The sequence below is a fragment of the Xyrauchen texanus genome, chromosome 3, assembly GCF_025860055.1.
Source record: "Xyrauchen texanus isolate HMW12.3.18 chromosome 3, RBS_HiC_50CHRs, whole genome shotgun sequence".
NCBI classification, from domain to species: Eukaryota; Metazoa; Chordata; class Actinopteri; order Cypriniformes; family Catostomidae; genus Xyrauchen; species Xyrauchen texanus.
Window position 1 is genome coordinate 16,884,900 of NC_068278.1, and position 27,624 is coordinate 16,912,523.

Here is a 27,624-nt window from a genome sequence, read left to right on the forward strand (position 1 = left end):
GCTGTTGTGTGTGACAGGAGCAAGTAATCGTCGCGTATTAGATGGAAACGATGTCCAGCGACATCGACATATTGGCTGTAGTGAAAGTCGTAGGAATTCAAACGAATGCGGTTGCACAGTATCATACGAATTGGCCAAATTTATAAGAATCATGACGATTTCGCCTTGAGAGTGTGTTGATTTTATTAGTTTATGTTCCCTGGGAATAAACACTAGGCACTTTACTAAGTGTATATCATCCCAAATGAAACACTAAAGTTTTTATTTTTTACCACACAGTAGCATTTGATGTTTGTCAGCTGATGGAAGTGACATTTAAAACGCATGTGATTCTGTATGTTGCTGCTAGCTTTAGCATGTTAGTCAAACTCAGTCCAACTCTTATATCACAAAAATTTTACATATTACAGTTTGGGGAGATGGTAAAGCATTCAACTCACATTTGCAAGGTGCTGTCTTCGTAGAAGTTTCCCTAGTTGCCACATTCACCATTAATTACTATTGTTTTGTCAGACCAACATCGCGGCCAGGTAGCTCCGACCCTTCCGCTACGTAAGGCAAGTCTCGACCGCTGAGTGCATGAAGTGTTAAACATTCCACACTCCATTATTTTGGTTGAAGAAGTGCATCATCCGGGTACTCGTAGCGCACTTCTTTTTTGTTCAGTTTGAACATACTACTTGCACTACAAAATGGCATAGAATAGTGCAGAAGTGTCCGATTTGGGACACAAATACACTTTTATATCAAATACATCAATTTAGTGTATTTAGTCAAATAAATTATCCATCTGAATCATTAGAATAATAAACTAGACATATATATATATATATATATATATATATATATATATATATATATATATATATATATATACACATATATTTGTTAAAAATCAGGTGTTACAAACAAAAATCAGCCCCAACATCTACCCAACTCCTCATTAATTTCTAACTCTAGACTAACCCATTATTCTATATTAAATATTCTTTCTGAATATAATCTAGATTATAACATTCAGAAAACCTAGGGGAATTGATTTATGTTTTTCTGTTATGCAAATATATGCAAGTGCACAAAGACAACATGATTAACGTGGCTTGTCTCATCTTACAGTTTCAGTTGAGAGGAAGCAAGACAAGACTATACTAGAGTTACTGTTAGCCAGTAATGTACACTGACACACAAGATTGGCTATAAAGGTTGCCATTATGGGTTTTCATTTGACAAAAACAGAAACCCAGAAAAAAAAAAGGGAACGGTACAGTGACGGTATCAATGGTAATGCCATAGCACTTTGATACCTTGGTACTACAAGATTATCATATTCATGTATTATAATATTTACATGGTAGCCTACTCCAAGGCACTTCACTCAGAATACTATGGTACTACCATGCACTGTTAAACATTTTAGGGTAGCCTTGATGTGGTAACATGGTTTCAAGTTATTATTTAATTTGAATGAATCAACCTGACTACATTAAGTGACAAAGTCAATTTTAAAGGTCAGATCAGGTCAAAATAGCTCCTTAAAGGGATAGTTCACCCAACAGTAAAAATTCTGATATCAGTTACTTACCTTCATGTTGTTCCAAACCCCTGTGACTTTCTTTCTTCCATGGAACACAAAAGGAGATGTTAGGCAGAATGTCAGCCTCAGTCATTATTCACTTTAATTGCTTCTTTTTACAGACAATGAATTAATTCTGCCTAACATCTTTATTTGTGTTAAGGCCCAATAACACCAAGAAAGATAATGATACCGATCTTTATGATAATTTTTTTCTTCACATTTTATAATAATAGTAAAGTAATCAAAACTATGGAATAACATAAATGGAACTATGTGAAATATGTTGTGACTAAACAAAATAAATAAAAACTGTGTTATATTTTAGACATTTTCTAAAATATAAGTACCCTTGACATTTTCTCAATCAACTTCTTGAGGTATCTCCCTGAGATGCTTTTTAAACAGTATTGAAGGAGTTCCCATCTATATTGGGCACTTATTGGCTGCTTTTCTTTATTATTTGGTCCAAGTCATCAATTTCAAAAACTGTTTTTTTTAATTACATTTTAGTTTTATAATGAAAAAATTAATATGGTGACACATATTTTTGTCTACAAAACTAATTTCAAACATTTAAGCATACGCCTTTTTTTGTTAAAATAAATAAATAAATAAATAAAGTTCAAAGTTTGATATCAAGGTGCCTTGCTTTACTGTGTAGACTTAACCCCAACCTTGCTTATAGAAAATTACCCCATAGTACCATCTAGTGTCCAACCAGTAGTGTTCGTCGGGTTCCAGTTTTTATTTTTAATTTTTCTGAGACCAAACGACCAATCAAAACTTGGTCGACCAAGGCTCTTCTCATTGACTAAGGTTTGGTCGACTATTAGGGGGCAGCCCTAGAAAACACACAAAAGCAAGTCAAAATTATTCAAACCAAACCTATAGTACACTACAATTTATATGTCTGCATGAATGTAAACTCAATAAAATAACTTAAAGGAAAGAATTAATAAACTGCAGGACTTTTTGCCATTCTATGTGTATAGGTGTACAGTATAGACACAACATTAACCAATCACATCCAATTGTGCTGATAAATATGAAGTGCATGTGACTCCCTGCTGTTGTTCTTGAAGCAGCAAAAACCTCAGCTTATACTGACCTTATTAAATAATACATTTTGCATAGGATCCCATAGATAACTTTATTTTTTGCACAGAGGTGCTGCTTTTTCTCGCAGAAGAGGTGAGGCCAATAAGAACGTCCATCGCGACCACCCCGCTCACGTGCCATTCGCGCCTTGCTCCCGCCATGCTCACAGAGGAAGTGTGAACCTGATGTAAAGGTGATCAATATGGTTTGATATGATTAATGGTGCTGATTTTGATTCATCTCAGTGACTCGAGTCTTTTGAATCCTGTGACTAGGAGGAGGGCATGGTTGGGCCGTGATGGATCACAGCCAGTGCTGAATCAGCTGATGATGCTGATCAGTGGGAGAGTAAGATAAGGGCAGGCCAGAGAATCCAGTTCGAGAGAGAAACGCATGCGGCCGCGTTGCATATGTGTTAGTTTGTGTTTTGTCATTAGGCGTTGTGTTTGCTGTTCAGCTGGTTCCTGCCTCCTCCTTGCCCATCCTTTAACTGTTACAGTGGTGCCGAAACCCGGGAGGCAGGAGGGATGCACTGTCCCGGAGTCCTCGCAATTGCCATCTGCCAGGGGAGCAGCTGCAGCCTTCGGGTGGAGGGGTCGCTGCTGGCCGCCAAGTGCCAGAGGAACTGCTGCCATACGCCGAAGAGGGGGAGGACCAGTTCAGTCCACCAGGGGCCGGAGGATTCGCTGCCGTCCGCCGGGGGAGGAGCGAGCTGGCATCCACCAGAGGGCGGAGGAACAGTTGAGGACTGGGCGACAGTGCATCTGGGAGCTGGCAAGCAAGTTTTTCTTTCTTTCTCGAACCGGCGTCTCTGGCCACCCCTTATCTCGCTGATCAGCTGATTCAGTGCTCCATCATGGCCCAGCCATGCCCTCCTCCTCGATGTCACAAATCCATTCAACAAAAAGATCCATTCAGTTTCGTTCACTGTCGTTCGTTCATTTCTGTAAATTACACCTTTGAGACATTAGATGATGCCAAACAAACGTCTTTTACGTTTTTAATAAATAAATTGCATTGAATCAAAAGCACAGAGTCATTCATGACCAGAAAAAGTCTAGTTATTCTTAATAAAAATGTACGTGTCCAGAATGAGTGGAGTGTTTAAGCATCATAAGTGTTTCTCCACAAATGACAAAAATAAATCTATAATCTTGTGCTCTTGTGCAACTGCTGAGCACACATTTTTATAATTTTTATCATGCAAAAAGTCTAAGTCTACAAAACTAGCCAAAAAATAATTATGATTTTCAACAATTTCCGTATGCCATTGTAATGTGTGCTCATCACTCACTTTTATTCATATTAATCCAGCCCCTTTTCTTGTTTTCCTCTTGTTCGTCCAGTCAGTAGATCCTCGTTCATAAACGAGATGCCTGATTCATTCGCAAACTTGTACATCAGTACTTTCAGTTCGTTCATGAATGAGACATCTCATCATGTTCAGTCTCAAACGACCGACTCGACTGGTTCAGTAAAGGGGTGAATTCGTTCAGTGGGTCACTGGTTCAGTAAAGGGGTGAGTTCATTCAGTGGGTCAAACCAATGTTATTCTCCTTCACAGCCCACACTCAAATGCTATTGGCTCGTGCTATAGCAAGTCTTTAAAGGCATTCAAAACTATCAAAGCAGTCTCACCCTTAAAATAGTGCTCACTGGCTTCGAAAGGGAGAGACGTCAATGAAAGAGAAATGTGAGTCAGTGTATGGAGGTGAACGAAATTATTTGTTCAGATTCATTCAGGAACGTAACACCACCAACAACAATATCGTTCCTTAGTATCGGTATTGTTATATTTGTGGTGTGGACTCTTAAGAGTTCAAATGATTTTAAATCTTTCCATCTGGTATTAAGATGCGTTTTGGGTGATCCGATCACATGTGGTCAGGTGAGACACATGGTCATTTAAATATGTCTCCTGTGACCACAATGTGTTCGGATTCAGAGGGGAGGGTCTCTGTTTCATGACGACATACACCAATCACTATGTCAGTGTGTTACTGCATGATAATAAAGCGCAACAAAGTCAGAAAAGACAAAGAAAGCGTGAAATCCGGTTTCTCCCAGATGTGGTTCAATTTTATCTAAGCACAAACATGTCAAGCAGAATTATCCATTATTTTAGAGTATTACCTGTATTAAAGGAGCTTCGGGTGTTTGTGCTTGTCATCTGTGTTGATATAAGACGCACTAAAGAAGATCCGTGAAGCTCTCGTCTCGTGATTGTGTATGTATCCACTTTTTTTAATTTTCAGATCATTATTTCCTTTTAAAGCCACTTGTTACCAGCAAACACTTGTTTAAGCGCAGCAGTTGATTGACAGGTGAGAGGTGGTGCTTTGCAGTTGCTGGGACGCAAACAGGACGGATTAGCGTTTACACCTTAAATGCGATGTGGACACATGTGATATTGACCGCATTCTTATGTGGTTTCTGTGATCCAATCACAAAACATTTTAGACCCCGTTTAGACCTGTTTTTGTGGCTGACCACAAGTGATCGGATCCCTCAAAACGCATCTGAATACCAGGTGGAAACGGGGTCTTTATGGTTATAGTTATTGTTACTGGTGTGAACGGGACTTTACAAGTCATATAGGTTTGGATCAACATGAAGGTGAATAAATGATATCAGATTCTTGGGTCAGTCAACTATCCCTTTAACGTAACAATATCAGTTTCACATTTAATAATGCTGTATATGTCCATGGTAACCATGGTAAATAAAAACATGTCCAAAAATCTACTTTTTTAATTGCACTTTTCTGTACCAGAGTACCAGAAGTGCCCAAGTGAATAAGAAGCAAGTATTTATGGCGATTTCAGTTCATAATAATACATTTCTCAGAGTAGGGTATGATAATAGGGATAAATGAATGCGCATTAGCTAATCTCAGATTAATTAGCTAATGCACTGTTACCTGTTAAAGCAGTGAACCGTGTCAATCTCAGCCTGCAGTCAAACAGAGACTGTTACTGTAGGATACAGCAGTTACTATAAACACACTGCATTTACTGCCCACTGATTTACGGAAGCGCAGTAAGCTGACTATGAAAAATGGCATATTGCCATTGAAAACGGTTCGTGGTCAGTTAAAACGTATAAACAATACAGGTATAAACAAACGGGGTCGCTTTTATAGTATGCCAGAGTGGCAAGTAATCTCACATGTTTAATCCTGCGCTAGATACTCCTCACATAAGATCCTTACCAGCGGAATTCCAGTTCATCCTCCCGCGTGACCACCAAAAAAATTGCCTTTTCTAAATATCAAGTGCTTCTTCAGGATTCAGCAGAAGACCGTATGAGGCGGATGCTGGTTAACGCACTTGATCAGTTGGTTGGAGGAGTGACAGCAGCATACCAGCACAGAGAGCAGCTATATTATCCGAAGTCGGAATTTAAGGAACCGCCCCCCAAGCGGTCGCCTTAGCAACGCGGATCATTCGCGCGCACGCTTGCTCTCTCTCGCGTGCGCGCCATCTTTGGGTCGTATCTAGAAGGTAACCCCGCAGTTATCTAAAGTCTCGCGAGAGCCGCGTTGAATGTTCACATGCACTATGTTTTATGTGTTTATTTAGAGTCCTGCAGAAACCATACGCCCACCCCTATCCTTAACCCTACCACTATATCGACTCTAAACCTAACCTCAGTAGCAGCGAATGAGACTATCGCGAGACTTAGGCTGCCGGGGGGGTTACCTTCTAGACACAGCCCTGTCTTTGGCTTGCTGCAGTAGCCATGACTAATACACTAATAATAGAATCGTAGAATCGATGTGAATTGCTCACTTTATTCTGAAATAAATCATATCGGATTGAAAACAAAACAAAGTAAACAACCCCTAGAATAAGAAAACATTGTTACAGTAAGATATGGACATCAATGACTCGCCAATGAGCTGACTGTATTTCACGTAACCATGGTGTTATGCTGTCCCAAAGTATATTTAAGTTGTGTTGTGTGAAATGGACAAACTGGCAAGCAAATGATTCGAAACGGTCCTTGAACCTTCTATTATTGTAACTATCAAGTCAAGTATGGTTGATATATCCAGAATAAACTGCATCAGAGTTGATACCCCACTCCATCTCAGTGATTCATACAGTACGTTGAGTATTTATAGTACAAGGCAAAAGTTCACATCCATCAAAAATGGTCTACAATATACAGCTTAAATAAGTGATGCTTTTAAATTTGGCTACTCAAGAACATTTGTGTGTTGGTACAGAATCCCATTCACTCATTTGTATCCACAGGAATACACAGCAGTACAAATGTTGATTGGCATTTTGATCTCCGAAATACTTAGATATGGCAAAAAAAAAAAGAAAAAAAAAGGGGGTTTAAATATCAACCAAAATGGCATATTGAGAATTATAGCAGGAGAGTGTATGCATTTCAAATCAACTACATTTAAAACAAGCATCAACAAAACTGGTGTTGAGAATTATCATCCATTCTTGCAACACGTGCTTGCACATTTTGGTGATTCTCAGGAAAACTCATCATCTAATACGTAACACTTGCTAATCTGTCATTAGTGTCTGTGAAATATTCAGTAGCTGTCTCTCTAGCACTACATTTTAAAGTGACAGTTTGTTTGTTTTTGGTTGCTGGTGTGTAGATGTTCTGCCAAATATAAGAGTTGGGTTTTTTTCAGAGTCTGTAGGGTGTCGTGTTTTCATGTTGGACAGTCGCTTGTTGTTTTATGACTGAGCTATCCAGCTGGTGAAGGATCACTTGGTTGTATTTGATGGCAGTTTTCACTTCGATGAAGGGAACTGCTCAGAGGTGGTCCTCTCCACAGGGCTGCTGTTGCATCATATGCACATCCCCTCACTGGCTCCATTTTTTTTTCTCCTCCCTTTCATCTGTATGTGCCACTCTCTCCCCTGGCCTTGCTAGGTGGATGTTAGGAGAAGAAAACTGAGGCGTGTGTTTGCAGTAAGATGTTGATGGTTACAACAGTGGCTACCAGAGGAACCAGGGGTTGAAGGTCAGTACTCATACTGGTAACTGATAGAGAGGGAGAAATACAGACACAATGAAAAAGATAGATGAGGGATGCTTGAACAGAGGGTCAATGAGTTGTGAGAAAGTAATATTAATAACCATGAAACTGTGACACTTTAAACCCTAAGTTGTCTTAATTAAACATGACTTGAAATGTAATGTTTTGGGATTATAACTTAAATATCTGTTCCTTAGACTTATTTTTCTTAAAAATCCATAGACTTCAAATTTTAAGTGTTAATCACTCAAACTATTGAGTACAAAATTAAAGCTATGGGGAATGCCCATAATGCCTTGTGCTTTAATTATGTTTCTTTGTCAAAGGGAACATATTGGGGGATTTAAATAGTTGTTATTAAGAATTATTATTAAGGACAATGAGTTTCAGTTCTTTTGTAGTATTATTATTAATGTTGTTTTGTTGCAAATAGTTGTTTCATATGATGTCATCATTAGGTTGATCTATGTCTGCTTTGGTCAAATTGGATCCTGTTAACACTATCTCAGTTCTCCTTGTGCATGTGCAACTAGGGTGTGCACCTGTCCAGGATTTTCCACACACTCACACACACTCTCACACACACTCTCACACACACACACACTCACACACTCACACACTCACACATCCACCAGAGGGCGGAGGAACAGTTTACACATTTTGTTTTCGCATTTCAATTACACAACACAATTCCATTAAATCTTTAACATAAAAAAACTAAATATTTTAAGTTTTTTCTAATTTTGTTACAAATAACTATTCACTTTGATGGAATTTTGTTATGAAATTGAAATGTTTGATTGAATTATATGCTATATATGTGGTCATTTCCATATCAAGCAGTCATAAATAATATGTTTTATTTCTTGTATGATTGCCAACAATATGTTTTTTGGTCATTGATCAGGTGTCCAGGAATTTTACAGGGCCAGCTGTTTGTGCATTTCTGTGGAAAAATAAGTTTATGTAACGATTGACCTAGAATCAGTTATAATCTTCTTTATTTAAGTGGTGTTAATGAAATAAACCTAAATTTGAATATATTCAATTAAAATTATTAAGTAGAAACAACAACTTCATTTAAACAGCAAATCTGAGATAAGTCTACTTGCATTTAGTTACTAGTTTCATTCTATATGATCTGCAAGTTAAGTGAACTTAATTACACAAGTTTTGGTGATGCCATTACTCAATTAAATTGAGAAAACAATTTACTCAATCAACAGAGTGAAGTCAACTTATTAGTGTTTTCAGTGAATGTTAGAGTCATGAAGAATGCACAAGACTCACTTTGAGTTTTGAGTTACAAAAAAAACAGCCAAAACTGTGACGTCAACATAAAATGGATTTAATATGCTAAGGATCTATTTGTGTGGGCATAGTGTATAAGAGTGTGTTATGATGGCATTGACATTTATTATGCAGTATAATGACGAACCTCTGGTGAAGGATGATGTTAATTAATAGAGAAATCTGATTTCAGTCGTAAGTTGTCTGCAGTTAAAGGTGAAGTGTGACATTTTTTAAATGTTTCATGTTAAAAAATACTTTCTCCTATCCCAGTTTCATATGCAGAGCCGTTTGTAGGTTGATTTCCCAGAAGATTGTAAACACTCTGGCTCTGTAGCACTTTCAAAACTATACTCCCAACATATCGCCCAACATTTAGACTTCTGGCTAAACTAATGGCATGAGTCTGGGCCAGGACTACCTATAATGACCAATTTAGCAGGGAATTTACTAGTTTGTCCAAATAATGGAAGGCAGGGCACAGTGAAAGGGGTGGTATGAGTTTTTGGGAGACCTTATTGGAAACAATCATTATTTATGCAATTCAGATTGGTGCTGCTTAGTGTACAAAAATGACAGACTTAGCCTTTAAGGAAAACACATTGATTAAATGATGATTTATGAAATTGTTAAAGCAGCAAATCATTTCAGATGTGAATGTGTGTGTTTGAGTGTGTTTGTGTGTGAGTGTGCTTGCGTTTCACCTCTGCAGCTCTTCCCATCTCTTTGCAGCATTCCCGTCACACAGCTACAAACAGCGCCTGTTACTTGACTCGTACAGATCTGCTCACAGCCACCATTATACTCTTCACACCAGTCTAAATCTGAAACACACAAAAAACACACTTGGTTATAGCTGTCATCACCCTGCTATTGCAAACATACAAAAAACATTCAATTATACACCCACATCTTATTGATCCCACCATATTCATCTTAAAGTACACAAATATTTCACACATACACACACACACACACACACACACACACACACACACACACACACACACACACACACACACACACACACACACACACACACACACACACACACACACACACACACACACACACACACACACATACACACACACACACACACACACACACACACACACACACACACACACACACACACAGTCTGTCATGCATTGCACACATGCACAAATCTGAAATATACTGCATACCTCTTTTTCTGATTGGTCCCACTGATAGTATCTGTTCTTTATGCTGACTGTAATCTGTGTAACTTCGTTTGTTGTGTGGGCAATTCTGTAAACGTAAGTAATGTCATTATGAATCCAAAAGAAACAAGGATGAATCATTTTCTGTCTCTATTGTTTAAAATGGCAAAAAGACCAAAAATAAAAAAGGCGTTTTTATCTGTGTGTTCACATGCTCTCACCACTTTGCAGGCGTTGGTTTCTGAGTCACACAGAGAGACGTCACAGTGCAAATGCACCTCATCATAATCACCAATGAACTTAAAGACAGTGACGTGAAAGCGACAGGTGAGGGACACCCCGTTCTCAGCCATGCCTATAGTGTTATCCTTGATGTTAGGACACCTGGAACAACAGAGTCGTGTTATATGAGTCCTGCGGTACTGTAAGCTCATTGATGAGGTGTGGAAGGAGGAAGAATTTCTGCATTTTAAATATGCAGTATATTCATTGATAAGCAGAGTTTGTGTGTGGGTGTGGGTGTATGTGTATTGTTAAAGCAATAGTTCGTCCAGGAATTAAAATTCTGTAATCAATTACTCACGCTCATGTTGTTCCAAACCTGTTTTGCCTTTCTTTTCATTCCCATGGAACACAAACGGAAAGGTTTTGAAGAATGTTCACGGAGCATCTTCCTCTCTGGCATCTCACAAACTTCCACATATTCAAACTTGCCGTGTCACGATCTGTTCCTTAACGTCATTTGGTGTGAAAACCTGGCATGACTCATCTTAACACAACCTATTTACATTTAAATGTATTAATTTGGCAGACGCTTTTATCCAAAGTGACTAACAAAAGAGGAATACATTACAAGTGAATCATCTTAAGGAGGCTGTGGTACGAAAAGTGCCGTATTACAAAGTTTCCCTAGCATCAGAATAGTAGAATTCAATACAAATTAAAGTGCAACAAGAATTTTTTTGTATTTATTTTTTTTAGTGACTGGTTAAGTGCTCATGGAAAAGATGTGTTTTTAGCCATTTTTTGAAGACAGACAGTGAGTCAGCTTCACGGATGGATTTGGGAAGATCATTCCACCAACGTGGTACGATGAAGCCGAAAGTCCGAGAAAGAGTTTTGGTACCTCTTTGTGTTGGTACAACAAGGCCACGTTCTGTCGCCGACCGCAGGCTTCTGGTGGGAATGTAGCTGTGCAGAAATTATTTTAGATGTGCTGGAGCAGACCTAGTGACTGTTCTGTATGCTCACATCAGAGCCTTGAATTTGATAAGTACATCAACCGACAGCCAGTGAAAAGAGTGATGTAACATGCGCTCTCTATGATTTATTAAAGTCCAGACGTGCTGCTGGATTCTGGATCATTTGCTGGGGTCTAATTGCGTATGCAGGGAGGCCTGCAATGAGAGTGTTACAGTAGTCCAGTCTAGTTATGACAAGTGACTGAACAAGAACTTGTGTGGCATGTTCAGAGAGGAAGGGTCTTATCTTCCTGATATTGTAGAGTGTAAAGCTTCATGATTGTTGCAGTCTTAGAGATTTGGTCTGTGAAATGTAGTTTGTTATCGATGGTTACCCCTAGATTTCTGACCGATTTAATTTTGGTTTAATTTTGAAAGGAAGATTTTCTGGGAATTTCGTCCTTGGTCTCACAACAATAGATATTGTATGGCTTCAGAACAGTCAGAATATAGTACACACCTCGTATTGACTACTTTCAGGATACTTTTATGGTGCTTTATGGATAGCGACCATCCCAGCTCACTTTCCTTGTGTGGAAAAGAGCAGCATGAAGGTTATGCAAAAACATCTCCTTTTGTGTTCCACAAAAATCATACAGGTTTGGAATGACATGATGATGAGTAAATGATGACAGAATGTAGCTTTTTGGGTGAACTAACCATTTTAAGCTATTTCCTTACCCTCTCTCTATGATAATATAACGAAGGCGATCACTGCTATAACGAGATGGTGTAGCCCAGCACATGTTGACAATGAGAATAAGCTGTTTATCATCTGCTCCTTCCACGAACACCCCCACAAACAGGACATCTCTGGTGCTCAGCACCACCTCTCCCTCCCTGTAGGGATTTCGGTACGAGGAGTTCTTATACAGTGCCATTTTTGTGATAAAGTTGCCCTCTTGGGTCGGCAATGTGAGGTTTATTACACTGTAGAGACCAGAGGAAAGAGGGGTAGTTATTATCTTTATCCTTCTGTTATTATCTTAATCTCTGATGCATTAAAATATTTCAATATACATGTGAAAAGTGATTTATATGTTAATTGTTGTGTTTGTTATTTATTTTGTCCATTACAAAAAAGTACTGTGGCAGTATTATGGTAATGAGATGGTATCAGATGGTGGTAACACCATGGTTATTTAAAATAAACCATGGTCCTGCATGCTCTCCATATGCATATATCATAGTATTTACAACATTTTCAAAGGATTACATGGTATTATCATCATGGTATCAAAAAAGCATGATATTACCAAGGTAACATGGTAATACCATGGTCCTGTAGTGTAGAGGGTGACATTTAACAGCTCACCTGAGCATGGGCTTCAGCACTGTCTCCAGAGAGATCTTAATGTCCAATTCATAAGCACAGGAGAACTCCACGTTGATCGTCTTATCACGTGTTACCACATTCCCTGTGTTGTTGACACTCTCGATCCACACTGTGTTCTTGTACATTATGTGTGTTCCATTGGACTGGACTCACAAATACACACACAAGCATGTACACATAAAGTTACTCTGAATTGAATGACCTTTCTAGAGAGAATAATGTACTTAGCCAACCAGACAAGCACAGGAAGTGAGCATGCAATGTAATGAACAAAATGTGGAGAATATAAGCTGTTAAAAATCTAAATCTGCTTTTGCTATTGTAAATCTGAAAATTACATATCCATTGCATATATTTGTCACTTTAAAGAGATAGACTTTTGTTTAAAAGCTATTAGGTGAATAGGATCAATTTTATTTTGTTTGATAATAAATCTTTATGTGCTATTGGACACACCCATTTAGCCTATTTGAAAAGTTAAATTTCAATGTAAATAATAAATGAAACAAATGCATGTGTCCTTCAACTGTTCCTCAATTAAGTACCGTATTTTCTGGAATATACACTCACCAGCCACTTTATTAGGTACACCTGTGCATCTACTTACTCATGCGATTATCTAATCAGCCAATCGTGTGGCTACAGTGCAATGTAGAAAATCATGCAGGTACGGGTCAGGAGATTAAGTTAATTTTCACATCAACCATCAGAATGGGGAAAAATATAATCTCAGTGATTTGGACAGTGGCATGATTGTTGGTGTCAGACGGGCTGGTTTGAGTGTTTCTGTAACTGCTGATCTCCTGGGATTTATACACACACCAGTCTCTAGACTAGAGTGTAAAGAGAATGGTGTGAAAAACAAAAAACATCCTTCAAGCTGCAGTTCTGTGGGCAAACAACGGCTTGTTAATGACAGAGGTCAGAGGAGAATAGCCAGGCTGGTCCAAGCTGACAGGAATGTGACAGTAACCCAAATAACCACAGGTTACAACAGTGTTATGCAGAAAAGCATTTCTGAATGCACAACACGTCGAACATTGAGGTGGAGGCTGCAGTGGGCACAGGCTCACCAAAACTGGACAGTAGATGATTGGAAAACCATTGCCTGGTGTGACAAATCTGAATTTCTGCTGAAGTGCACAAATGATAGGCCCACTGCAGCCTCAGTTGTCTGTATTTTTGACCTCACTACTGCCTACATAAGCAGCTAGCTGATGCACATCAGGTGCATCTGTTATGCCCAAACGAAATCTAGGTAGGCAACTCACTATGAATACAACTTTGGTTTGCCAAAGCTCAGAGCTCTCCATTCTTTCTCAAGAGGCAGAGCTGAGACTTCTGTTTAGAGACATACACTGTCTGTTCTTGAACCTTTGTTAATGAGAAAGAGGATGTACTTGATCACCTGTACAATAGAGCCACAGTGTCCCTTGGTATTGTTGATATGGAAGGAGATGAAGTCCTCTCCCTCGATACCAGCACAGTGCTGGTCATTAATTCGTACATCCTCCCTCTCAAACCCCAACTGGAACAGACGGCACTTAGAGATGGAAACCTCCATCTGAGCATGCTTACAGGTCACCTCTGCCTGGATGATGTCATCCTCACCTACATCACAAAGAGAAGGTTGGCAAAAAAGAGGAAATGTACTGTCTTTCAATGGTTCTCCAGTATTTCTTATCAAATAAAATAAATGTTATAATGTAGACTTTTATGTTGGCTGTCACTAAAACAGAAAAGATAACAACATTTTTGAGAACTTGCCTGTGCAAAACTGCCACCATGATGCTAGGGCAGTTACTATAGACCTTGTTCACAGAAGCAACATCTTAGTCAGGGCTGTGAGGAGATATACAGAGACCCTAACCAAACCCTTTCCCCAACCCAAAATGTGAGTGAAATTGTTGACACCTTTTGAAGCTGGACCAACCCCCTTTTGGAGTAACCCGCCTTCTTTTGGAGATTCAACCAATTTGGAGATCTTTGGGCTGCAGCTGAACCTTTTTGGATATGGTGGTTTTCCTTTTCAATGAATAAGGTGGTTGCTAAGATGTTCTGAGTGGTTGTTAGCCCATTCCAATGCAGTTCATTGGGAGTTCTGGGTGGTTGCTTAGTTGTCCAATTCAAAAGAGCCCAACCCCTATCATAGTCTGGACTCTAGCTGGTTAAGGTTCCTCCTTAAATGTAAATCGACAGGTTTTTTTCCACCTGTTTTATAGTCCATCAGGTAAACTGCAAATCATGAGTACTATCGCAAAGTAATAGCACATCTCTCCTTATCAAACTGCACAATTTGGTGAATCATTCATGTCTGACGAAGTATAAAGGGATATACTGGGTTTAATACAAGTTGAGCTCAATCGACAGCATTTGTAATAAACTTTTCAAAAAGAATAACCACAAGACGTAAACAATGTGTTAACATGATTTTAGTGTTAAAAAATCGCTTCATAATCTTTTCTAAGTCAAATTATATAAAATTTTACAACTTTATTGCCATAACAACATAATGCAGTAAACCCTAAAACATCTGTAAAAACAACAATTTAAAGGGATAGTTCACCCAAAAATGTAAATTATCTTATCATTGACTCATGCCATAACAGATGTGTATGACTTTCTTTCCTCTGCTGAACACTAACGAAGAGTTTTAGAATAATATTTCAGCTCTGTAGGTCCATACAATGCAAGTGAATGGGTACCAACATTTTGAAGCTCCAAAAATCACAAAAAGGCAGCATAAAAGTAATCCATATGACTCCAGTGGTTTAGTCTATATCTTCAGAAGTGATATGATAGATGTGGGTGAGAAATAGATCAGTATTTAAGTCCTTGTTTACTATAAATTCTCCTCCCTGCCCAGTAGGTGGCGATATGCATGAAGAATACAAAACGGCAAAAACAAAAGAGGGATATGAAAGTGGAGATTTATAGTAAATAAGTTAAATATTTATCTGTTTCTCACTCACACCTATCATATCACTTCCGAAGTTATAGACTTAACCACTGGAGTCATGGGGATTACTTTTATGATGCCTTTATGTGCTTTTTGGAGTGTCAAAATTCTGGTCACCATTCACGTGCATTGTGAGGACCTACAGCGCTGAAATATTCTTCTAAAAATCTTAATTTGTGTTCCGTAGAAAAAGAAAGTCAGACACATCCGTGATGGCATGAGGGTGAGTCAATGATAAGAGAATTTTCATTTTTGTGTGAACTATCCCTTTAAACAAATTTACAGCTCAAATAATACATGAGTTTTAAGAGAATAATTAATGGAAGTGCTTTTATAAAATTATAAGCTTCATATTTCTGCCTTTAAAACCTCAGAAAATTTGCCCCATTCACTTCCATTGTAAGTACCTCTCTGTAACTTCAAGTTTTGCTTTTTTATTTTTTTAAGAAATGAGGAATGAGTAAAAAAAAAAAATAAATAAATAAATAAATATGCCAAAAATACTGTTGGTTGATCTTAACTTTTATTGAACCCAAAATATTCTTTAATATACTTAAAGTTTGGGCCAATGTTCAAATCCCTGACCCTAAGTATGAGCAATAGTAACACAAATGCTTGCTTAGCAAACAAACACCACAAATGTTTTGTGGTTTAGTGTTCCTGTTGATATTTTTTACTTCAAAAAGTATTTATGTGTATTTTTGACACAATATGTAAGGGCTTATTATACTCACTAATTTCAGTGCTGGGTAGTTCAGGGCAGCCACACAGGTCTCCTCCATTTTCTTGCTCACATGTGTTGTTCGAGCAGATCTCTCCTGCACAGGGGTCATAGATCCATTCTGCTAAAGACAGGTCCAGGTACAAAGTTAGCATACAGATACGCACAAGCACACAAATATGCCCATTTATTTCACACTGGCATTCACAAAAACAATGTTAAACATATACAAGCATGTATAATCAATATATTCAAGTTCCTCACAAACTATTTCCCTCTCCTCAACTTTCTAAAACACTCTTCATTGCCCCTCCCTCTGCACCCTTCCTGCCATTTTGTCCCTACACCTCCCCATCTTATCCTGTAGGTGGCAGCGTCCCCTTACAGCAGTTCTCCTGGGCGATCCACTTGGTAGTGAGTGTGCCGAAAGATCGACAAGCCTCTGCGTAGGCTGCCATGGAGCCGCACACCTGGGCATTGCGGTGGTTGTAGCAGCCATCTAGGTAGCAGGACTGATAGAAGGGGTGGGGGTCCAGCAGGCCATGGCAGGGCTGGAAGAAACCTTTCAAATCTGTGAGTTTCATACAGTTGTCCTCTCCCTGGAGCTCCGATACTGCTGTATTATCACAGGACTGAGCCAGTGCCACATACTGAGTCTCATCACAGCTACAAACAAGAGTCAGACAGGGAGGATGAATCGAGGAGAGGAGGAAAATACTAGGATGATGCAAAAATTAAGGAATACAGTGTAAGTCTACTTTAATAATTAATAATAGTAATAATTAATATTAATGATTTACTTCTGGCATAATTCCTCTACCTCGCATGTTCATGCAAGCTGTATGTTGCACAAATAACGCAAGTTTTTATGAAGATGTGAATTTGCTAGCTTAAAAGGAATATTCTGGGTTCAATTCAAGTTAAGCCCAATCAACAGCATTTGTGTCTATATTCAGTGAAAATCTCAAAGTCTGTTTCACATCCATAAGAAAGCATGAGAGAAAATTGTTTGCTTAACGGATTACTCCAGGTTCAATACAAGTTAAGCTCAATCGACAGCTTTTGTGACATAATGTTGAATAGCACAAACATTTATTTAAACGTGCCTTGTTATCTTTAAAAAAAAGAAAAAGTGAGGCATTTACAATGGAAGTGAATGGGGCCGATCCGTAATACCATAAACTTTAAAACGACAATAAAAATTACGATATACAACTTTATAGCTCAAAGAGGCCACATTCACTTCCATTGTAAGTGAATCACTGTAACCCCTAGATTTTGCATTTTTTAAAGAAAAGGAGGTACTTTTTCATTATTCAGTGGGGTGAATGTGACACACATGGACTAGTCGCATGGACTACCTTTATGATACTTTTGCATCCTTTTTGGAGCTTGAGAATGGAATCATTATCCACTGCCATCCGAAGAAGAAACAAGGTCATATGGGTTTTGAACAATACATGAGTAAATAATGGCAGAATTGTTCTTTTTGGGTGTACTATTCCTTTAAATTTGTGTTTAATCTTGAATATTCCTTTAATAAATGGCTGGTATTACTTCATTTAAAAAAATTAAAGATGGAGGAGTCTTAAACTGGTGAAATTTGATACACCCTGCTACATAACTGTTCTAAGAAGTCAACATGTCAAATAATTCAAAATCCTCAGGCTCTGGAGATATTAAAAGACACTTACAGTACGTGCTCAGGCTGAGAAAATGAAGGTTTTCTTGGAAAAACCACAGCAGACTTTGCGAATTCGACAAGAGAGAAATGTGATAGATTCAAGGAATGCAAGAAACTCTTACATCAATGGAAGATCGCTTTTGCACTGATGTTTCCAGCCAAACTGAGATCAGGTACTAAGGATGGCCGAAAAATATTTACATGCCCACAGCAAGCATTGTCCTTCATAAAGTCAATGGAGTGAGTTAGCCATTTGGTGTTTCTTACGTGGGCCCCAAGTGAGCTTGTCTCACTGAACATACTCTTTACTGTCTGAGGAAGCTGGGTGCCATTTTGTTTCTTTTTGCGTTGGTTCTGCCTAGTGGCTAGAGTGTGTTTTTTGTAGTAACACTCCTTCAAGAAAATCTTGCATCGATGGAAGATCACTTTTGCACTGATGTTTTGTGAATTAAGCTACACATTATTTGTGTTTATTTTGCCTATTAGCTGGAGTTTGTTTTATAAATTATTTTCTGTTATGTAATTCTGTCTCACAAAATTTGTATAGAAAACAAATATTCTTTTCAGTTCAATTTCAATTTCAATTTAAAACAAAAATTGTATAGAAACGGATTCCCGTAAGCAATCCGACAGCAAAGTTATCGCAGGGGCTCTCATAGGTTTACATGGACTGTTTGAGTTTAGAGGGATGGACGCCAGTTGGCGCTGTCGTGCACAGGGATAATGCACACTTTTTTCTTTTTTTCTGTTTGTCTGGTTCAGGGGGTAGTTCAGGATTTGATTGTTGCACTAATGTTGTAATGTGGTCTTGATAATTTTTTTTTTGACACACAATCTATTATTTCTAATATGTCAAATGTCAAATGTTAATATGAGTAGACTGTCTTTCTCCATGTGGAATGTGAATGGGTTGAGGCACCCCATAAAAAGAAGGAAGGTTATTTCTTTTCTTAAAGATAAGAAATATGATATAGTAGAAATACATCTTTTTCCACAGGAAGCTGAAAAATTTGGGAAGATATGGGATGGACATGTTTTCTTTAGTGCTGGCTCAAGTAAGAGCAGGGGAGTCATTATACTGATAAATAAATATCTACAATTCAAATGTCTCAAACAGATTAATGATAAATTAGGAAGAGTCATTATAGTTTTAGCAGAAATTCAGGGGCAAAGGTTGATTTTGGTTAATATTTAAGCACCTAACACTGATGATCAGGGTTTTTTTATAGATCTTGAAGTGATGTTGCAAGTCGCTGGCACCCCTCATGATATAATATTGGGAGGAGACTTAATCTTTTGATGGACTCAGTCTTTGATCATAGTTAAGCAAAAGTATGTAAGCCCCCTAGGGCAACATTGACGCTTCACAGGATGTGTAAACATCTTGGTCTTACAGATATTTGGAGACTTTTGACCCATCAGGTAGGGACTATATATAATTTTCATCAGTCCATAAGATTTATTCTTGAATATATTTTTTTTATATATAAATCCCTCATTTCATCTGTTGTTGATTGCTCAATTGAAAACATTTTAGTCTCAGATCACACCCTGGTGAATTTAGAGGTGTTTCTATATACAGAGAAAAAGTAATCATATAGTTGGCACTTTAATGTATCCCTTTTGCAAAATCCTGATTTCCAACAAATGTTAAAGGCTGAAATTAATGTTTATATGGAGACCAATTGGTCCTCAGTATCCTCTGTGGGCATGGCATGGGAGGCACTTAGGTGCCAGATCATACAGTATGCCTCATTCATTAAAAAATCCAAAGCATGAGAACTCGTTGAGTTGGAAGGGAATATTAAAAGTGCCGAGGCAGAGCCGAAGAGCCGAAATGTTGTCTGATGGCCTCAGAGAATTGACCCGATTGAAATACAGATATAATACAATTTTGTCGCAAAAGATGGAGTTTTGGCTATTCAGGGCAAGACAGTCATACTTTGAGTCGAGTGACAAAGCAGGGAAGCTTTTGGCTAGATATATATTGCAGAGAGAGTCTTTTTCTACTATTCCCTCAGTGAAATCTGCTGGTGGTGAAATATTTACCTCCGCTATTGATATTAATAATGCTTTTAAAGTATTCTATCTTGATCTCTATAGTTCCACATCTTCATCTACTGATGAATCATTAGAACTACCTAAACTGAAGACTGAGAAAAAAAATTATCTTGATTCTGAGATAAACTTGGAGGAGCTTTATTTTATCAATATCATGTGGTCAGTGGCAAATGATCAGACTCGGTTTGCTGCCATCTCACTTGACGTCGAAAGGTGTTTGATATGGTAGAATGGGATTATCTTTTTAAGATTTTGGAAATATATGGGTTCGGTAAAACTTTTATTGGATGGATTAACTTACTTTATAGACAACCGGTAGCAGCGGTACAAACAAATGGATTAATGTCAGATTATTTTACTCTGGATAGGGACACCCGACAGGGATGCCCTCTTTCCCCATTATTGTTTTGTCATGCCCTGGAAACATTAGCAGCTGTGATAAGCAAGGAGGATGATTTTCCAGGGGTGGTGGTGGAAGGTGTGGCAAATAAGGTTTTGATTTACAGAGATATTTTGAAAATTTGGTTCAGCTCTTTGGGATCCCCAGATCTCAGTTCTTTAGGTATTTACAGCTGCGCCACCTGCTCTGTACTATTTTTGGGAGTAGCATACATCGCCCTAAAGTAGCAGATACTCTGGGAGTGGTGATTACTGCTTTTGGAAAAGGTCACAAGGCATCAGTGTATTACTCCCTGCTAATTCAGAGTCTGGGGGACAGAGCTTTAACTTCTATCATGAGACTATGGGAGAAAGATTTAAACTTTTAAACTTTTAAACAGTTTTCTGTTGTTTTTTTTGGTTGTGTGTTATTGTGTGGGACCACAGGGGTCTTCGTTGGGGGTCAGGGTGGGTTTGGTGAATGGGGAGGGATTTTAGTGGGGTTTGAATGTGAAATGTTGATTCGTTGTATATGTGTTGGGGTTTTCTTTGTGTGGTATATATAAATAATTATGAATTAATTACTAAATAAATAAAAGACGACATCCCTACCTACAAATGTAAAGACACATTTTCATGCTAACCTGTTCTGCATGCCATTGGTTTTCCAGCTCTGAGCGAGCTCCAGTGCACTAACGGCAGGTTTGCCTCGAGATGTGATGTAATCATCTGTGGGGTCCCCATTAAAGTTTCCACACAGTCCACACACCTTGTTCTGCAGCCGTGGGCCCATGGTGAGGCTGAGGGTGTTGAATCGGTTATAACGCACCTGGATGTCCTGGGGTGTGTCAATTACCAGAAATCCCTCGGATGTGGACACTCGTGTCATCAGACCTGTGACAAAAGGTACGGACACGGGCGTACCATTTACCTGAGGTTAAAGAGGAAAACACATAAGCATTTAGCTTATAATTATATTAGGTGAATACTATGTACTTTTAGTAAAAATGTAAGCATTTCATACAGTATACTTCTTGTGGACATACATTTTCCACTATAAGGGTTAAGGGAGGGCTAAGTGTAGGATTTCTAATATTGCAAGTGAATGTCACATTTTTACAAATGAGGGTAACCATCTTGCCACTCACCCTAAAAGTATAGTGCTAATACACTGTATGTACGTAATAAGTACATTGTATCAAATGCTTAATGCAAGTACATGGAGTTAAAGACATAAAAAAAGGGTCAATACATAAAAACATTGCTACAAAGCTTTTTATTTTATTTTATTAATATATATTTTGTTTTATTTGTGCCTAATCTAAATATTCTAGGTTTAAACCTTCTCCTATACAATTCGGGACCATCCATGCAATTTTCGCCAGTGAGATCTCCTGTCCCAAACATTAGGTGCAGTATGATTTGTGTATCCTACCTTGACTGTGTTTCCAGAGATGAGAATGTTCTCCTCATTGATGTAGAGGTAGGCATGAGAGATGGTGGTGAGGTTGGGTGTACTCCACTTGTCAAAATTGGCAATGAGCTGAAAAGATAACTCTGGTAGCTTGTGACAGATGGTTGAAAGAACAAAGGAACATGAGGCAGGTAAACGAAGAGAGGCACCATCAAACGTGCGGAAGACGCCACCGCCTGATGCCACACAGTGCTGGTTACGTCGGGCAAAGCATCCTCTAACACCATGACGTAGAGCACACTCTTCCTCTGCTTTACATCGCCGTGGGTCACACTGAATAAGATTTCGTCCAATACACTGACAGCGCTTGGTGCAGTCACTGTTCCAGAATAACTGCTTTGGCTAAGAGAGAGAGAGAGAGAATGGAGAAAACCAACTGACACGTCTGTAACTAACAAGAAGCAAATGTCAAAATTGACCTCCACTTGTGGTCCTTAGATATGGCTCGAGTATCTCCTTCAAAGTCTATGGGATTTTTTCACCTTTTTGTTTTAAGGAAGTTGAGTTATTTTTACACACACAAAAAAAGAGAAATATACTGATTAGGAATTGCTTTTTGGAAATAGAAACAATGAATTATTTATGTTGGAAATGAATGGTGTTATATTCTTATATTAATATAGTCTGTCAAATGTTTTTATAGTCGTTTCAAAGCAGCTTTACATAAAATGTTGATGTTAAAGAAATTTATGTTGTAATGTCTTAAAGGCCTCATTGAGCATTTTAAATGAAAACGTGATTGAAAATCATGCTTTAAAAATTATATGTCTCTAGGCCCCCAGTGAACAAGCCAAATGTGACTATGGCAAGGAACCCATTACTTCATAAGATGTTAGTTAATGGAGAAAAACCCCGTTGTTGCCCCGTTTGCATTTGTATAATTTTATTTCTTAAACAATTATTTTAAGAATATATCATTATATTATTTACAGTACACATATTTTATGATATTTTAGGGGGGGACAACCCTCAGATAGGGGGGGATTTCCGCCTATGCCTTTGGAGAATCCACAGGCTCAGCAGAGGGAGCAAGTTCCCCTTAGTTATCTACTGTATGTGTAATACTAGTCTTGTATTAATTGATTAAACTGAGTAGATGTTGGTGGGCAGTCTTTAAAACTAAAGGATTGATTGAACTGTAAGATTTGTGATTAAGTGTCTTTGAAGCCCCTCCCAAATTGACTGTGAAAGTGCACATAGATGCAGTGTCCTTTTGTATATGGCTGATGAATGATATGGTTAAAGTTGTTATAGAATGCTTAAGTTTCTTTGGGTGCAACCTCATTTCTACACTAATCCTTGATTTCTGACTAACAAATCATCTTAATTCATTCTGAATATTTACCATACAACATCCTGTCTCACCTCATAGTATTTACCATCCGTGTAGCATCCGCAGTTCTGACTGAGGATACAGCTCTTGCCATTGAGCACATAGCCCTGGTCACACTGGCACCCTTCAACGCAGTACTGGTTACAGTCCCTCTGCCCACGTGCAGGGGCACATTGCGGCTGGCACACCATCACACAGCTGGTATAGTGGCTGTTCACAGGGCACGGAAGCACTAAGCACGCACACACACACACAGAGGGCAAAACAAGAGGAGTTCATTAGACGGGTGAATTTCTCCAAAAGTAAGAAGGATGTATTGTATTTCACTGTAAAGGGCTTATATGAATGTGTGGCATTCATGGGGATTTGATTGTGATAAAGTGTACTGTGGTTTCTATGTTGGCTAAACAAAACATTTATAAATTAAGCCATAGTTTGTCGTTAGCCAGGCATAATGGGATTTTGGTGTGGCCTTTTCATGTCAGCCCAAGACGTACAACAATATTTGTGTCTAAATGGTAAAATATATTTATAAACGCAATTCAGACAAACAATTCCTCAAACCAGGCTTGGTTATTCAATAATTTTCTCTCACACCCAGCAAGCAATATTATTATAACACTATAATGTTATAGAAATTAAAAGTCTCTCATCATTTACTCACCATCATGCCATCCCAGATGTGTATGATGTTTTTTTTTCTGCTGAGAACAAATTAAGAATATCTCAACTCTGTAGGTTTATACTATGCAAGTGAATGGTGGCCAGAACTTTGAAGGTCCAAAAAGTACAAAGTCAGCATAAAAGTAATCCACAAAAGTAATCCCTCCAGTGGTATAACCCATGTCTTCAGAAGTTATATGATAGGTGTGGGTGAGAAACAGATAAAAAATATTTAATTCCTTTTATAATAATACAAAAATAAATGACTTAAATATTGATCTGTTTCTCACCCACACCTATCATATCGCTTCAGAAGACATGTGTTAAACCACTGGATTCCTATTGATTACTTTTATGCTGACTTTGTACTTTTTGGACCTTCAAAGTTTTAGCCTCCATTCACTTGCATTGTATAAACATACAGAACCGATATATTCTTCCAAATATGTGCAGCAGAAGAAAGAAAGTCATACACATCTGGGATGGCATTTTTGGATGAACTATCCCTTTCAGTGTTGGTCAATGGGAGTTTTTTGTTTGTTTTATTGTCCACCAGGGGAAAACCGTTAGTCTGATCGCTTGAAGAGTAATAGCACACTTCTCCTTACTAAGCTGCAAACATTAAGGTATCATTCATGTCCATAACACATGTTTGGGCAAGTTATGAACTCCTAGCCTTAAGTATGAGCAATAATAATAGTGATACTTGCCTTAGCAAGCACCACTAATTATTATGCGTAAGAATACTGTAACATTAGTATATATGAAATAGTTTCTCACCACAGGGTGTTGAACTTCTCCAGCCAGTGACAGGCACTCCTTGTGTCTGGCATGTACTGGCATAAATCTGTAGCCAATTACAGATGATCTCCCTGGCACCTTGATCCACACATGTATCCAGCAGACAGCTCTGGTAGAAGTACGCTGGTGCTACCTTGCTGTGACAGCGTGCAAACACATCTCCACGGTCTATTATAAGTCCGCACAATCTCACCGCCTCAGGTTCAACATACACATACAGCCCTTCAGCAAAGTGGAAACGGTTGCCTGGGTTGCCACTCTCCACGTCAGTGCCAATAACACCATCGGTTACTTGGGCGGGAACCTCAGCAGCCAAACCCCTCTCAACCAATCCACAGCGAGGGCAAGAGTCACCACAACCCACTTGGCAGAAGGTATCACGGTCTGCCCATGCCATGGCCCATTCGGTGACACTGAGAGCGGGGCCAGAAATGGGCAATCCTTGGCAGAGCCCACAGGTGGCATTAAAGAGACTGCGGGGTAGAGTGAGGAGCAGTAGCGTGTTCCAGTCAAAGGCCACCTGTTGAGACATTAACCATCTTAAACAATGGATAATAACAGAGGCTGTATAGGATGAGATGGGTCACTGGTATAATTATGAATGGGAGAAATTGTATCTTGATATGATAAGAGCTAACGAAGCACAGATTGAATTGCTTATTTTAAATATGTTTTTTGCTTGTACTCTTGACCAACGGTTTTGGAGATTTCATGAAAGTACAGAATGAAGCTGTACTTAACTTTGATACTAAAAAGGATTATCACTGTAAACACTGTAAACAGCAGGCTTCTACATCTTATTTTGTGAACGTGTTTTGCTGGTCAATGGTTTGTGATATCTATGTAGGGCTGGGAAGCACTTGACACCTCACGATTCAATATGTTGCGATACATAACAATATAATAATTTGATTTGATGAATAATTTGAAATGAATTCCAATTCATTTGGGTATATTTCAATTATATACTGATGTCTGATGAAGAGCATGTAGCTTGAAAAATCTGTTTTTGTCTCTTGGTGAGCTCATTACATTTATTTGGAAGTAACAGTGTGCCAACTTTGTTGTGTGTTTACATGTTATGAATAAACAGATAGTTTAATGTAAATATCGATACAATATCATGAGAAAAGGCATCACAATATATAGATATTTGAGTGTATCGACACAGCCCTATATCTCTGTATGACTTTTTAGTTGGCACTCTACCTTCAGGCCAAAGTCTGTTTCCACAAGTAACTGGAGACCAAGGGTGTAGATGTTAACCTTCCCAGGACCAAGTTTTATTGGCAGATACAGGCGTTCTTTATTCACCTAAAAGAGTGAAAAAATACTCTTAATTCTTCATCACATTTGTTTCTATAATAATCATCAAAACTCTTTTGTACATATTTAATTATATTCTCTCTTATCCCCTGGCTTTTCTACTCATCTCTTTTCCCTTTTCATGTCCTCTTTATCCATCTCTTGTTCATTGTCTAGCTACACTTAGAGTTCAAAAGCCAGTTTCTTGATGATTCGCTCTGTCTCTCACTCTCTATCTAGTATTTCTTCTCCTCTCAATCTTTATTTGATCTAAAGTTCCTTCAAGTGGTGTTTTGAACTCATTCCAAATGTCACTCTGTTGTAAGTATCTCTCTGTGTCTGCTCCAATATGTTAACAGAGGCTGGCTGAAATCCTATTCTCCACACCTGAAAACATTCTGTTGATTTTGTGCCATAAAAATTAGGAGCTTAAACTTCAAAAGGTGTAGATTCATTGTGTTCTTCAATTACAGATGAATTATTGGATTATAGAATTTCTGTCACTCAATGAAATGGCCACGTAGCAGCAGCGGCAAGTTTATCAGTGGCTATCTGATCCAGTGCAGGTGTAGAATTTTTAACAGATCCAAATCAGTTTTGGCTGCGGATCATAACTGTACACAATGAAAAAAATAAGAACAGGATGTCTTTAAGAGTTGGCGATGTAACCCCTTACTTCATATCTTCATACAAAATACTGTTCTTATTCATGGTTCTGTTTAAAATAAGATTCACATTATTCACAATTTTGATGACTTCACCTAGACAATCCATCTCCCATGTCCTCTTACCGTGACTGTGTGTTTGAAGCTTCGCAAGACCTCAATCTCATATCCATAGACCTCCAGAACAAATCCTCGTGGCCATATAGCCTGACCTGTGTCTCTCTCCTCATTCCGTGCCGAGACTTGGAACCTGGGCAGTCCTCCCAGAACCTCATCTGCACTATCCAATCCCCCAAATCCATCCTCATCCCCTCCTCCACACTCAGTAGTAGCTAGACGAAGAGTGCAGCTGCTCTGGAGGTCAAATGGAACACCTCCAAATGGTAAGAAGTGTCCGTATCCAGCAACGACACACATGGCCTCTGTCTTCGGCTGACAGAAAAACAAGCCTTCGCTCTCCTGACAGAATTCCTCTGGGTGACAGGGTGAGAAGGTGCAGTAGACACTGTTGTCCGTGCCATTACAGAAGCAGCGCTCCTGACACTCCCAGTCCGTCCAGAAGGTCTCATTGGTGGCTAATTGGCGATCCACGTAGAAGCAGCCGCAGTCGCTACGTGCCACACAGAGGCCGTCACGCAGGGCAAAGCCCTCTTCACACTGGCACCCCTCGGAGCAAGGTAGAGGACACGGCTCATCAGGATCATCCAGTTTAGAGCATGTGAGAGGACATGCAGATGTACACTCATCGAAATGACTGTTCTCGGGACAAGGTAGAGCTGATGAAAGAAAGAAGTCATATAATAAGAACAGAAGGTGAATTGGTGAGAGATAAGGAAGTGAG

At 38.7% G+C, this 27,624-nt stretch overlaps 2 protein-coding genes across 3 annotated transcripts in view; both read right to left on the minus strand.

Annotated features, from left to right (window-relative positions):
* The window catches only part of usp2b (ubiquitin specific peptidase 2b), a 65,545-nt gene extending 59,497 nt beyond the window's left edge, over positions 1-6,048 (minus strand). The window contains exon 1 of one of the 2 annotated variants that reach the window (XM_052106195.1): positions 2,280-2,395. Coding sequence is in view for 1 of the 2 variants with exons in the window: in XM_052106176.1 (XP_051962136.1) it covers positions 5,886-5,904 (19 nt within the window). In the remaining variant the exon portion in view is untranslated. Of the gene's footprint in view, positions 1-2,279; positions 2,396-5,885 lie in introns of those variants that run through there. The other variant, XM_052106176.1, reaches the window with a different exon arrangement.
* A 482-nt stretch (positions 6,049-6,530) lies between these two features.
* tecta (tectorin alpha) overlaps positions 6,531-27,624 on the minus strand; it is a 36,079-nt gene continuing 14,985 nt past the window's right edge. Inside the window, exons 11-25 of the mRNA XM_052106088.1 lie at positions 26,910-27,559; positions 26,023-26,127; positions 24,793-25,333; positions 23,382-23,581; positions 21,978-22,358; positions 21,187-21,473; positions 16,805-17,085; positions 16,433-16,543; positions 14,148-14,350; positions 12,719-12,882; positions 12,085-12,333; positions 10,384-10,546; positions 10,166-10,250; positions 9,683-9,802; positions 6,531-7,693 (exon numbers count right to left, since the gene is read on the minus strand). Of these exons, the coding sequence (XP_051962048.1) occupies positions 7,590-7,693; positions 9,683-9,802; positions 10,166-10,250; positions 10,384-10,546; positions 12,085-12,333; positions 12,719-12,882; positions 14,148-14,350; positions 16,433-16,543; positions 16,805-17,085; positions 21,187-21,473; positions 21,978-22,358; positions 23,382-23,581; positions 24,793-25,333; positions 26,023-26,127; positions 26,910-27,559 (3,644 nt within the window). The 3' untranslated portion in view covers positions 6,531-7,589. The remainder of the gene's footprint in view (positions 7,694-9,682; positions 9,803-10,165; positions 10,251-10,383; positions 10,547-12,084; positions 12,334-12,718; positions 12,883-14,147; positions 14,351-16,432; positions 16,544-16,804; positions 17,086-21,186; positions 21,474-21,977; positions 22,359-23,381; positions 23,582-24,792; positions 25,334-26,022; positions 26,128-26,909; positions 27,560-27,624) is intronic.